Source organism: Garra rufa, chromosome 14 (assembly GCF_049309525.1).
Source record: "Garra rufa chromosome 14, GarRuf1.0, whole genome shotgun sequence".
In the NCBI taxonomy this organism is placed as follows: Eukaryota; Metazoa; Chordata; class Actinopteri; order Cypriniformes; family Cyprinidae; genus Garra; species Garra rufa.
This window is the reverse complement of record NC_133374.1, coordinates 13,319,547-13,332,315: the sequence shown is the minus strand read 5'-3', so window position 1 is coordinate 13,332,315 and position 12,769 is coordinate 13,319,547. Positions and strand designations below refer to the sequence as shown.

The window sequence follows — 12,769 nt, the reverse complement described above, 5'->3', positions numbered from 1 at the left end:
AGGCTGCTGCGGTGGCTGCTGTGGAGCGGAGGCGGAAGCCGGGGGCCGCCCTCGGCGACGAGCAGACTGGGGTGCCGCCGGCGGACGGGTGGAGGCAGCAGCTGTACGCCGGGGCAGGATGTGACTGATGGCCTCAGTCTGCTTCTTGGCCGCGGAAAACTGCTGGGCAAAGTTCTCCACAGCGTCGCCGAAGAGGCCGGTCTGGGACACCGGAGCGTCGAGGAACCTGGTCTTATCGCAGTCCCTCATATCAGCCAGACACAGCCAGAGATGGCGTTCCTGGACCACCATGGTGGACATGGCACGACCCAGAGACCGCGCGGTCACCTTCGTCGCACGTAGCGCGAGGTCCGTGGCGATACGAAGTTCACGGAGAACTTCTGGGTCGTGACCACCCTCGTACAGGACTTTCAGTGCCTGGGCCTGATGCACCTGTAGCAACGCCATAGCGTGAAGGGCGGAACCAGCGGAGCCGCAGGCCGCATAGGCACTGCCGATCAGAGCCGACGAGTGCCTACAGGCCCGGGACGGGAGCGACGGATTGTTGCCCCGCCAGGTGGAAGCGGCGCCCGGACACAGTTGCATCGCAACCGCACGCTCCACCGGCGGGACGGCCGTGTATCCCCGCGCTGGTCCGCCATCAAGGGTGGTTAGGGAGGAAGTCCCACTCGAGCGGTTTCGGGCAGTGAAAGGTGCCGTCCACGTTCGGGTGAGTTCTTCATGCACCTCCGGGAAGAATGGCACCGGGGTGGGGCGCTGAGAACCAGCGCGGGCCACCCCGAGATACCAGTCATCCAGCCGGGAGGGGTCGGGACGTGATGGAGGGTTCCATTCAAGCCCTACCCTCTCGGCGGCCCGGGCAAGCATAGCCATCATCTCCGGGTCAGTATCGGGCACCGCTGACCGCCCAGTGGACGACAGTGTGCCCTCCTCCTCCTCAGAGAGGTCTGGCTCTCCCCCCGATGCTGCAACCGACATCTGTTCGTCGGGGGGGGCCCCAAAAGTAACGGGCGGTACCCCTAAGGGAGGTCCAACCCGCTCCCCTGAGAGCCCCGGTGGCGACGGAGTGTCGGTGGAAGGAGGAGCCCCCGCCGATGGAATGGGCGGGGGGTTCCTCACCGTCACCGTCAGACCGGGCAGCCCTCTGCTTCCAGCGACAACGCCCCCCCGGCGTTTGCCTGGAGGAACGTTCGTTCTGGGCAGAGGGACTGGAACCCCGCCCCTTTGCAGGAAACGGAGTCTGGTCCGCAGCTCCGTGATGGTCATCCCCCCACAATGAGGACATGACTCATCCACGAACGCTGCCTCAGCGTGTTGTAAGCCCAGACACGTGAGGCAGTGTGCGTGGCCATCACCCGGCGCCAGGAAACGGCCGCACCCAGAAACGCACGGGGAGAAAGGCATGACGCCTCGTCTTTAAAAAGACGCTCAACCCGTGGAGCTCTTTTTTAGAAATTCACTCTTTTCAAAAATTGCTCTTTTAGGAATTTGCTCTTTTAATGCTGAGGCGCACAGGGGAGATGGCCGCAGCAACACAGAAGGTGGATGGTGAAGACCAGCTGTGTGCTTCCACTCGACACGGAAGACCACGCCGCTGAAGCGCCGTGCCGCCAACACAAAAGAGACAAAGGAAGGTGAGTGTTGCTTCTTGGCTCGTTCCACAATAATGGTCCAGCTCCGAAGCGAAAGCTTGATGATGCATGCACCTGCTGCGTATTATATGCTCACGCTGTGATCAGCCGCAGCTGGCTGCAATCATGCATGCCAATATTCATTGGCTCGTTTGTATACACACGAAGTAGATTGGTCTATCCAGGCGATATCCCAATTCGTCGGTCTCGACGAGACGTCGAACGGACCGACTGATAGGGAACAGTAATTATTAGCCAGGGGGATCAACATTATGTTTCCAGATGGATTAAACATCGCTTTCGGAGAAGGTGTGCGTGTGTGTGTGTTTCAATGGTTTAAAGCAGTGTTTCCCAAACTTTTTTTCTGGGGACCCACATTTTAAAGTCAATAAATCCTTGTGACCCAATAAACATTAAGCCCATATAGTTCATATATCACGAAGAGAATTTATGCATTAACAAAATATGTGTGACCATTTTTAAGGTCATGCTTCCACTTAACTATTTAAAAGAGATACAGATATTTGACAAAGCACATTTTTTTATTTAAGTAAAATGCAGATTTGCAGAAAATGCTGTTTACCACAAACACAATATTTATCCGTTATTTTGATTTCAAATCCACAAGTGCTTTTTCAGCATTGTGATCCTCTTTTATCACAGTACACTAATACAGTAACAGACATTTTCACGTTTAAACTCAATAAAAAACAACATATTATTCAATGCACTTGACTTCTAGATTTGTATATTAAGTTGCTCAAGCAAGTTGCAACACATTTAAACACAACACATAGCTATAGCTTCCTTTTCTAATTGAAATTGGGCTATCAAAAAATATTTTAATTAAAACTTACCACAGACAGAAACAGTCGGCTCTCATGCTTTTCTTTCGCATTAAATCTTTATTAAAAACAATGCTTTAAAGAACTTTTCTGCCTGGACAAGTGCACGTATTATGTTGCCTTTTTCTTTAAAACTGCACTTTTCCTTATTTTAAACCTAGCCAAAAAGCCACGTGTTGACTGTGAAAAAGTGGACTTCATTTATATGCATTTATGGGACATTTTCGTGTCAATCCATGTTCATTTTTACAGCGAACAATGCGCTGTCACTTTAATGCAGCACAGCAAAAAATAGACTCTGCCGAAATGATCGCTGCTCTGCTGCAAACGCACTGCTTCTGGGACGCACTGCTGGACTGCAACCGCGTGCAGTGTGAACGCTCCAATCCGTTAACATGGGTGCGGAAAAAAATACGCAACGCATACGCACTGCAGACGGAGTATGAAACAGGCGATGCAGAGCGCAGCTAAAGAACAACAACAACAAAAAAGAAAGCAGAAGAAGAAAACAACGAGCTCCCTCGTGCGGCTAATAGGTGAACTACACATATAAATTTTAATCAAGAGTATATAGCGCACTGAAAAATAGTGCTCGACTTGGCGACCCATACAATATTTCCCGCGACCCACTTGTGGGTCGGGACCCCGCCTTTGGGAATGACTGGTTTAAAGGATTAGTTCATCTAAAATTGAAAATTGGTTCATCATTTACTGCTCATGTTCCAAACACATTCTGTGGAACACAAAAGAAGGAATATAAATAACATGTGGCTTATAATATGAGTTCTTTGTGCACAAAAAGTATTCTTGTAGCTTCACAACATTGCGGTTGAAGCACTGATGTCACATGGGTTATTTTAACAATGTTCTTACTACCTTTCTGGGCCTTGAATGTGTTGTGTTGCTGTCTATGCAGGGTCAGAATGCTCTAGGATTTCATCAAAAATATCTTAATGGACTATATGCATGGTTACTTCCTGGTTTTAGACAAGCCAGCTCATTCAGGTTTTAGGTTGTTGGTGTCTGGGCTTATTTATTTATTGTTTAAATGACGAGAAATGACTTCCAGCACTTGCTATAGGCTACTTCATATCTGAGTACAAAAGTACTAAAATGTCTTATAACAGTCATTTTATAATAAATCCAAATGCAAGACGTGAAAAAACTGAGCTGTCTTCATGTCTTCATGAATGAAAAGTGAATCTTTAAAGTGAATTTCACTGCACAGCTTACAAAGTAGTTCAGAGAATGTAACGTTATGGTTATGACTATGAAGGTAAGTTATGGATTATTAGTAGTACCATAATGATGTTGTTTACGAGATCGCTAGCTAGCCAACATTAGCCTAAACAATTAGCATCAGTATTTAAATGTACAATTGCGTGTCTAAGTACTCTCTTGGGATTATCAGACTCGGGATATAAAAATATGTTGTTAAATAACACAAAACTGCATGCTATTACTGCTACCATTATTTACGGTGATTGTAATTTTTTTACGTTTCTCAGTATGACAAGAACGAGTCGGGAAAGGTTTCTGCGAGAGTAAAACGTTTAAATACACCTTGCAGAATCTGCTAAATTATAATTACTTGACCAAAATATGAGGGAAAATGCGTGTTATTTTTTTATTTAGTACTGACCTGAATAAGACATTTTACATAAAAAGATGTTTACATATAGTCCACAAGAGAAAATAATAGTTGAATTTATAAAAATTACCCCGTTCAAAAGTTTACATACACTCGATTCCAAATACTGCGCTGTTATCCTAATGATCCACTGCTGTTTTTTTGTTTTGTTTAGTGATGGTTGTTATGAGTCCCTTGTTTGTCCTGAACAGTTAAACTGCCTGCTGTTCTTCAGAAAAATCCTTTAGGTCCCACAGATTCTTTGGTTTTTTAGCATTTTTGTGTATTTGAACCCTTTCCAACATTGACTGTATGATTTTGAGATCCAGAAGCTTTCAGAATATAGGAAAATGCATTAAGATGCATTAAGAGCTGGGGGTGAAAACTTTCGAATGTAATGAATATGTGTACATTATTCTTATTTTGCCTAAATATCTTTTTTTTTTTTTTTTCCATTTAGTACTGCCCTTCAGAAGTTACAGAAGATACTTATATGTTCCCCAGAAGACAAAATAAGTTAAATTCCCCAAAAAAACTTAAATTCCAAAAGTTTTCACCCCTGGCTCTTAATGCATCGTTTTTCCTTTGAAGCATCAGTGAGCGTTTGAACCTTCTGTAATAGTTGCATATGAGTCCCCCAGTTGTCCTCAGATTGAAAAGATGGATCTCAAAATCATACAGTCGTTGTTGGAAAGGGTTCAAATGCACAAAAATGCTAAAAAACCTAAGTATTTGTGGGACCTGAAGGATTTTTCTGAAGAACAGCGGGCAGTTTAACTGTTCAGGACAAACAAGGGACTCATAAACAACTATCTCTAAACAAAAAAAACACAGCTATGGATTATTCAGGTAACAACACAGTTTTAAGAATCAAGCGTATGTAAACTTTTGAACAGGGTCATTTTTTATTAATTCAACTATTATTTTCTCTTGTGGACCATATGTAAATGTCTTTTATGTAAAATATCTTATTTAGGTCAGTACTAAATAAATAATAAATATACCACAGCAACAAATTACGTTTCACCAGAAGTTTACCCTCTGTGCATTTGTGTTCCGAAGATGAACGAAGGTCCTACGGGTTTGGAACAACATGAGGGTGAGTAATAATGACAGAATTTTCATTTTTGGATGAACTTACCCTTGAGGTGGACACATTTTGTGTGTGAGTTTTTTTTTTTTACTGCATCAACATTTTGTGCTATACATGCTGAGGGATTTATAAAACAAAGCTCATAATAAAGCACAGAGAGAAGGTTCATCCCAGTAATTGAGATCTTTTCTATTTTTAATTAACACTAAGTTCTTTAACATCCACATAATTAAGACACATGCCATTACTTTGCATGCAGAGCACCATTAAATGAACTCAGGAATCAATAGAATGACCGCTACAAATCCAGATGTTTTTTTAAAGTTGGCAAGCGATCAAAGGTTACTCAGGCCTTGATCAATACGTGAGTTCTCCACAGGGGCCCGTCTGACAGCGCTAAGCCCAGCTGTCAGTGATCTGGGTGGGGACGTGTGTCAGCGCCGGATCCCTGGGGAGATCCCAGATCACCTTCATCACAAAAGATTTAATCAGTCCGCACCCGGGCCCTTCTAAACCCTCACGCTAAACCCCAGCGGTACGGCGACACAATTAAGAGGTGTAAATTGGAGAACGGCTGCTGGGGTCGTGAAGCACCGGGGCCTTGATTGAGCCGGACGGCATTTTAATCATTGCACATTTAAGACACACTCCGGCTTTCTCGGGCAACTGTGAAATCAATTTCTACACCATGTCGGAGTGCCTCAGGGGCCGGTGCTCGGATATCTGCTGAATATTCATGGATGTTCTCATCCTGACACTCTCCATTGAGAGACGGATGAAAAAAGTGCAGTGTGGGGAAGGTTGATGAAGCACAGCTGAACTTATCATTAACACAAAAACACACGCTGATGAGGGTTTGTTATTTTTTACCCATAGACTGATATTGTTTTAGCAACCTCAAAGAATTTTGGGTGCAAGTCTGGAATATATAATGAGGGAAAATAAAACACTTTTGCATTAAATGAGAGCAGTCCACTTTAGATCACATAATGACACCAGAATTAGGTTTATGGAGTGTGTACGTGTGCGTAACGGTGAAAGTTTTGCCTGGGGTAAAAGTCTTTCCTGCAAACTTGGTTATATACTGCATGTTAATGAAAACATAAGATCACAATAAAGAAAAGAAAAGGAAAAAATTAAAGAGTAGAAAATATAAAGTAATAAGGAAATAAATACGAAGCAATAAAATTATGAAATAAATACGAATAACATCACCCAGGATTTGTAGTCATAATAAAGATTATTAAAATAGTACAAAAACTCAAAAATACAATATAAATATATATATATTGATTTATTCTTTGTTTAATTTAGTTTTTAAATATAAAATAAAATTATTTACTAGAAAAATGCATTAAATAATTTATTGAATGTGCTCCCCAAAATTGTTCAGAAATACATCACTAGAGGGCACTGTTCATTTTTTATAGGACAGGCTCAACATTTTCAGTTGATGCCAATTTTGAAGCCAATTTTGGACATGGACAATTCTTTTTTAAATTAATAATGGAAAAGCAATGATCCTAAAATATTTCATAAAAGTAATACTAATAATGCTATTTATTTATTTTAGGATTTTGGACATGAACAATTCTTTTTTTAAATAATACTGGCAAAGCATTAATATTAAGTAAACTAAAGTATTTAATAATAATAATAATAATAATTATTATTATTATTATTACATATCCATTTAATGCCAATTTTGGAGATGGACAATTATTTTTTAATTAATAATGACAAAGCATTAATCTTGAAATATTAGATAATTATTATTTTTTATGTTTTTAAGGATTTTGGATATGGACAGTTATTTTTTTAACAATAATGACAGCAATAATCGTGAAACATTTTGTAATAATACTAATACTAATACTTATTATTATTTATATTACTATTCATTTCTTAGAGTACAGGCTCAACATATTCATCCATTCGAAGACAATTTTGGACATGGACAATTATTTTTTAGATGATTAATGAATAATAATAATACCAATTAATTATTATGATTATTACTGTTATTATTAATATTAAATATTTTAAGATTTCGGACATTTTTTAATTATCAATAATAATGATAATAATAATCATTATTATAACTGTTAATTTCTTAAAGGACAGGCTCAGCATATTTATGTATTTATTTATTAAATATTTGGACATGTACAATTCTTTTTTAATCAATAATGGCAAAGCATTAATCTTAAAATATTTAGTAACAACAAGAACAATAATAATACTTATTATTATTATTAAATATTTTAAGATTTGGGACTTGGACCTTTCATTATTATTATTAATAATAATATTAATAATAATTACTATTATTAATTTATTAGAGGACATATTCATCGAGTTCATGGACAAATTCTTTTAATGGATAATGACAAACCAATAATCTTAATATATGCAGTAATAATAATAATAATTATTATTATTACATATTTTAGGATTTTGGACAAAAAAAAAAATATATAGTGGCTCAGGCTCAACATATTTGTTATTATTATTATTATTATTATTGTTATTTTTTTTTACTTTTTATTAATACTACTACTACTAATAATAATAATAATAACAATAATAATAATAATAATTATTATTATTATTATTATTATCATCATCACTGTTTATTTCTTAGAGGAGAGGCTCAACTTATTTATTTATTAAACAAGGCATTAATAGTAAAATATTTAATAATAATAATTGTTATTATTATTATGTTCCAATAAATAATTAAATATAAATAATATGCATTAGTTTCACTCTTAACATGACTTTATTACTTTATTATTATATTGCATGACATAATGACCATATGCTTGATAAAATTATATTATATATTATATATATATCATTATATATAAATAGTTCTTTGTTCGTAACTCCCTCCAGTTTCCAGCCTACAGAGCATTAGTCTCCTTTGTGAGGGCACACAGTACGCAGTTGTGTGTGAATATCATGGGAGTTTTGTATCCTGTGCTTTGAAAACAGGAGCAGGGCTGTACCTCGCTAATTGGAGGCAGTGGAGCTGAAATCCTTAATTAACTGTCTGAGCATCACTGAAGTTAATTAGAGAACACGCTCACCTAAACCACAGCTCATGACACGTAGAAACAAGGACAATGCATCTAATAAACATCCACGCCACAAACGCACAGATATCTTCGCAAAACACCCACAAAAGCAAGCTCAGACGTGCAGACTTGTTTTCTTATTATCGTATTCGCAGCTCATGTTACAAAAAAAACAACTTTCTGGTTTCAGTAGCAAGGGTTCCTAGAACAATTAGGAGCTGTAATGCATTCATTTGTTATGCAATAATAGCTTTTGTTAGTACAGTGATTAATAAAAGAATGAAAAATGAAAAAATAACATAATGTTGCCTAATGTGTGAGTTTTTATAATCTCCTCCATTATTAATGCAACATCTAATATTAATGTCTATTCTTGCATGATTGTATAATGTAGTATACTCAATATTGAGGTAATTGTGCTTAAATTGTTCAAAAAATGACTTCTTAGCAAGAAGCAACAATTCAAAGTTAAAACACATTCTAATGATGGATTTGTTTATTACAAACAAGCCGCTTTTTGCTTCACAAGATGTTGTTGCTGGATTGAAGTCATCAGTGTTGGGGAAAGTTACTTATTCATACAATATTGAGTTACTCCCTAAAAAAGTAACTAATTACGTTAGTTACTTTTTATAGAAAGTAATGCGTTACGTTACTGTTGCGTTACTTTTTAAATCTGGGCAGTGCTTGTTTGTTTGTTTTTAATATAAAAAGTTCTATTTTTTGGCAAATGTAAGATAGGAAAACAAATGTTAGATTATCTTGAAGTAATTTTTGCTTATTAGTATGGATGAATTGGATCATTGAAGGTCAGCAGCAAAGATATCGGTTCATAAAATGGGATTAAATACATAAAGGATATTTGTAATATTTAACAGTCAATTATTGCAGGTTTGCATTGAATTTCTCTGTTCTGTTTTAATTCATTTTGAGGAATACTGTATCTGTTTTTTAAGTGAGTGAGATGAATTAATGCATGTTCACATTTTTTCTAGAACTAAAGTAACAAGGGGACAGGAGAACTTTTTTATCAATAAATTACTTTTTTATTTGAAAAAGTAAAAGATATTTTCTTGTCAGTTAAAACATAATCCCCCGGTTTCACAGACAAGGCTTAAGCCTAATCCTAGACTAAAATGTAAGTGAGCTGTTTAAACTGAAACAAAATAGCACTGATTGATCTTATATCAGTGCCTTTGTTGTCTCAAGATGCACACCAGTAATGTTTTTTTCTAAGCATGTTTAGAAAAATTACTTAAATGTCCTAATTGAACTATGGCCTGATCCTGGCTTAGTCTAAGCCCTGTCTGTGAAACCGGGCCTTGGAAAAAGTAATATTATTTTGTAATTACTTGTAATGCGTAACACTGGAAGTCATGTTGTGGATTATTGTGATGTTTTAATCAGCACTTTGGACTCTCTTTTTGTCAGCACCCATTCACTGCAGAGCATCCATTGGTGAGCAAGAGATGCAATGCAAAATTTCTTCAAATCTGTTCTGATGAACAAACAAACTCATGTATATCTAGGATGGCCTGAGAGTGAGTACGTTTTCAGTCAGTTTTTCGTATTTAGGTGAACTATTTCCATAGGTTAAGTTGCTACTCACTGTTGTTTGGGTTGTCTCCTATGATATGGTGCCGCCCACTCCAGTACCAGAGCAACAAAGTGGCATCTCTGGATCCCGACACAATGTAGCAGTCACCTCCGATGTAAGACTCTGAGCGTGCCAGACATGTGACCACGTCCCAGTGACCAAACACTATCTGAGTGAGCTTGCCTGCAAACAAACATACAGTAAGTATCTTTTGTCCCTGACTCATCAGAGCACAAATATGTTGCAGTGTTAATTTCGTTGACAAATCATTTTCGTCATAATTTTCATCAACATCATTTTTTGCAGATGAAAACGAGATGAAAACAAGACAATAACGAAACAAAAATTCATTTTGAATGACAAAAACTATGATGAAAATCCATTGACATTTTCATCAATGAATAAAAAAAGAGATAAAAAAATGTTAGGGATTTGGGAAGAGATGATTTAGAACGAATCCGCTGTGTGGTGAGTAGGTAAGATGCGTACATTTGAACTGTATCATAGCCTATTGATCTATCCGACGGGACATATAATAGCATACAGTTGCTACACATCTCATAAAATGTTAAAAAATGTCAATATTTGGGAGTAAGAGAAGAGCAGAGATATGGATAAATTTGACGATGCAAAAGAGAACTCAATTCGGTCCGGTTTTCTGAGCGCACACACCGAAGCAGCACCTCTCGAACAGCTCATGAGTGCTACAAGAAATAAACAAAATGATGTTGAATTGTCCGTTTTGACGAGTATTTATGTAAACACACTCCGTTACATCTTAAGTGAGCATAAAAAGTTAGGAGAATATCAGATATGTATCAGTACATTGCATCTGTGCATCCGGTTTTAAAGAGACAGCAGCCTAATTTAGTTGCCATTTTCTGTGGCACTCACTGCTCTTGACTGAATCACTTCAGTAACCATATTTATCTAATCAAAATATGTTTATATAAATAAATATGTCTGCTTTAAAGAATGGAGAATGTGGTAAACAAGTTGTTATAAAGAATACATAAATTACCCTATATAACCATTGGTATTTCATAAAAAAACATGTTCTTGTTCTTTTATAAAAAGTGGTTTGATTCAATTTTAAATATAAAGGCATGTTGCGTGTCACAGCAGTTAAATCTGTGTCTATCGTGATAAAATCTTATTATCAAATCTATATCTACCTATACAGAGAAATTCTTAATAAATGCATTACACTGTAATTAAACCCATTTGATTTTAGCCGACTTAATCTACTGGTTGTACCACTGATGTCACATGGACTATTTTAACAATGTCCTTACTACCTTTCTGGGTCTTGAAAGTGGTAGTTGCGTTTCTGTCTATGCAGGGTCAGAAAGCTCTCGGATTTCATAAAAAATATCTTAATTTGTGTTCTGAAGATGAACAAAGGTGTTTTGTGTTTGGAACGACATGTTAAGGCTGAGTCAAGTCAGGCTGTGTAATTAATGACAGAATTTTTATTTTTGGGTGAACTATGCCTTTAAGAAGCTACTGAAGGGGAATATAATAAGTAAATAATTTCATTTCATTCTATTGTATAGCTTCAGAAGTTATATACAAGTCCATCAGGAGTAACTTATGACAAAATGTAACATTTTGGGTAAGTAATTTCCTTAATGTCCACTGAGTGTCACTTACCTGTGTCTGAAGAGTAAACGCGGAAGCTCTTGTCCCAGAAACCACACACCAAGATGTAGCGGTTATCAGCTGTCACCACAAAACACTGAGTGTTGATCTGAATGCTCTGGTCAACTAGGTCAGTAATTTGTCGTTTGTTTGTGCCCGAGTTGTTAGCTGAAAGAGACATGTTTACAGAGTTTTAAAGCCATTCAACTTCCAAAAAACAAATCTATTTAACAAACAGAATACTTAAATTAGTTATGAATGGGATAGAAAAATTTGGATATGAATGGGATAGAAAACCCAAAAATGTCAAACTCACCAATCAGTGAGTCCATCTCAATAGGGAGATGATGGGCCTGCTCTAGTGAATATCCCGGAGCTCCTCGAAGACCTACACACACAGACAATAAACAAAATCCAAAACACATGAATTAGTACCTGAAAAAAAATTTGTTATCAAAAAAAAAATTACTTATGATACTAAGTCCTGTTTTCTCCAAAAAATATTCAAATGAAGTGACTCTAAGCATAAAAACATATCTTCCAATGGGGGCAGGAAAAACTAACTTAAAGACAAAATGAGTTGAACAATATTTAAATTTTTTTTTTTTTTTATATATAAATTAAAAGAAAAGTAGATGGAACAGAAATAGAATTAAGAGTGCTAGTGTTAGAGTTAAGTTTTAAAGAAAAATAGAATAGAAATAGAATTGAGAGTGATAGTGTTAGAGGATTACGTTCTTTGTGTTTTAATAAATAAAAGTAAAAGTAAAATAGAAATAGTATTGAGAGTGCTAGCGTTAGAGGATTGTTTTTTTAAATACATAAAAAATTTGATTGAATAAAAATAGAATTGAATTATGCTTAGATTTTAATAAATAAAAAGAAAAGTAGACAGAATAGAAATATAATTAAGAGTGCTAGTGTTAGAGGTTTAATTTTTTTATGAATAAACAGAAAAGTATATAGAATTGAAATAGAATGGAAGTGCTGGTGTTAGAGGTTTAAGTTACGTTTTGTTTTTTAATAAATATAAAGAACATTCTAGAATTGAAACAGAATTGAGAGTGCTGGTGTTAGGGTCAAGTTATGTTTTTTTAAATAAATAAAAAAGTAGATAGAAAAGAAATAGAATTGAGAGTGCTGGTGTTAGAGGGTTAAGTTATGTTTTTTAATAAATAAAAAGAAAAGTAGACAGAATACAAATAGAATTAAGAATGCTAGTGTCAGAGGTTTAAGTTTTTTTTTATAAATA

General features: G+C 36.8%; 1 protein-coding gene across 2 annotated transcripts in view; it reads right to left on the bottom strand.

Annotated features, from left to right (window-relative positions):
• nbeab (neurobeachin b) overlaps positions 1-12,769 on the bottom strand; it is a 401,639-nt gene that overhangs the window by 32,756 nt on the left and 356,114 nt on the right. For both annotated transcript variants that reach the window (XM_073817484.1, XM_073817485.1), the window contains 3 exons: positions 11,834-11,905; positions 11,530-11,685; positions 9,889-10,059 (listed from right to left, as the gene is read on the bottom strand). In XM_073817484.1, coding sequence (XP_073673585.1) covers positions 9,889-10,059; positions 11,530-11,685; positions 11,834-11,905 — 399 coding nt within the window. The remainder of the gene's footprint in view (positions 1-9,888; positions 10,060-11,529; positions 11,686-11,833; positions 11,906-12,769) is intronic.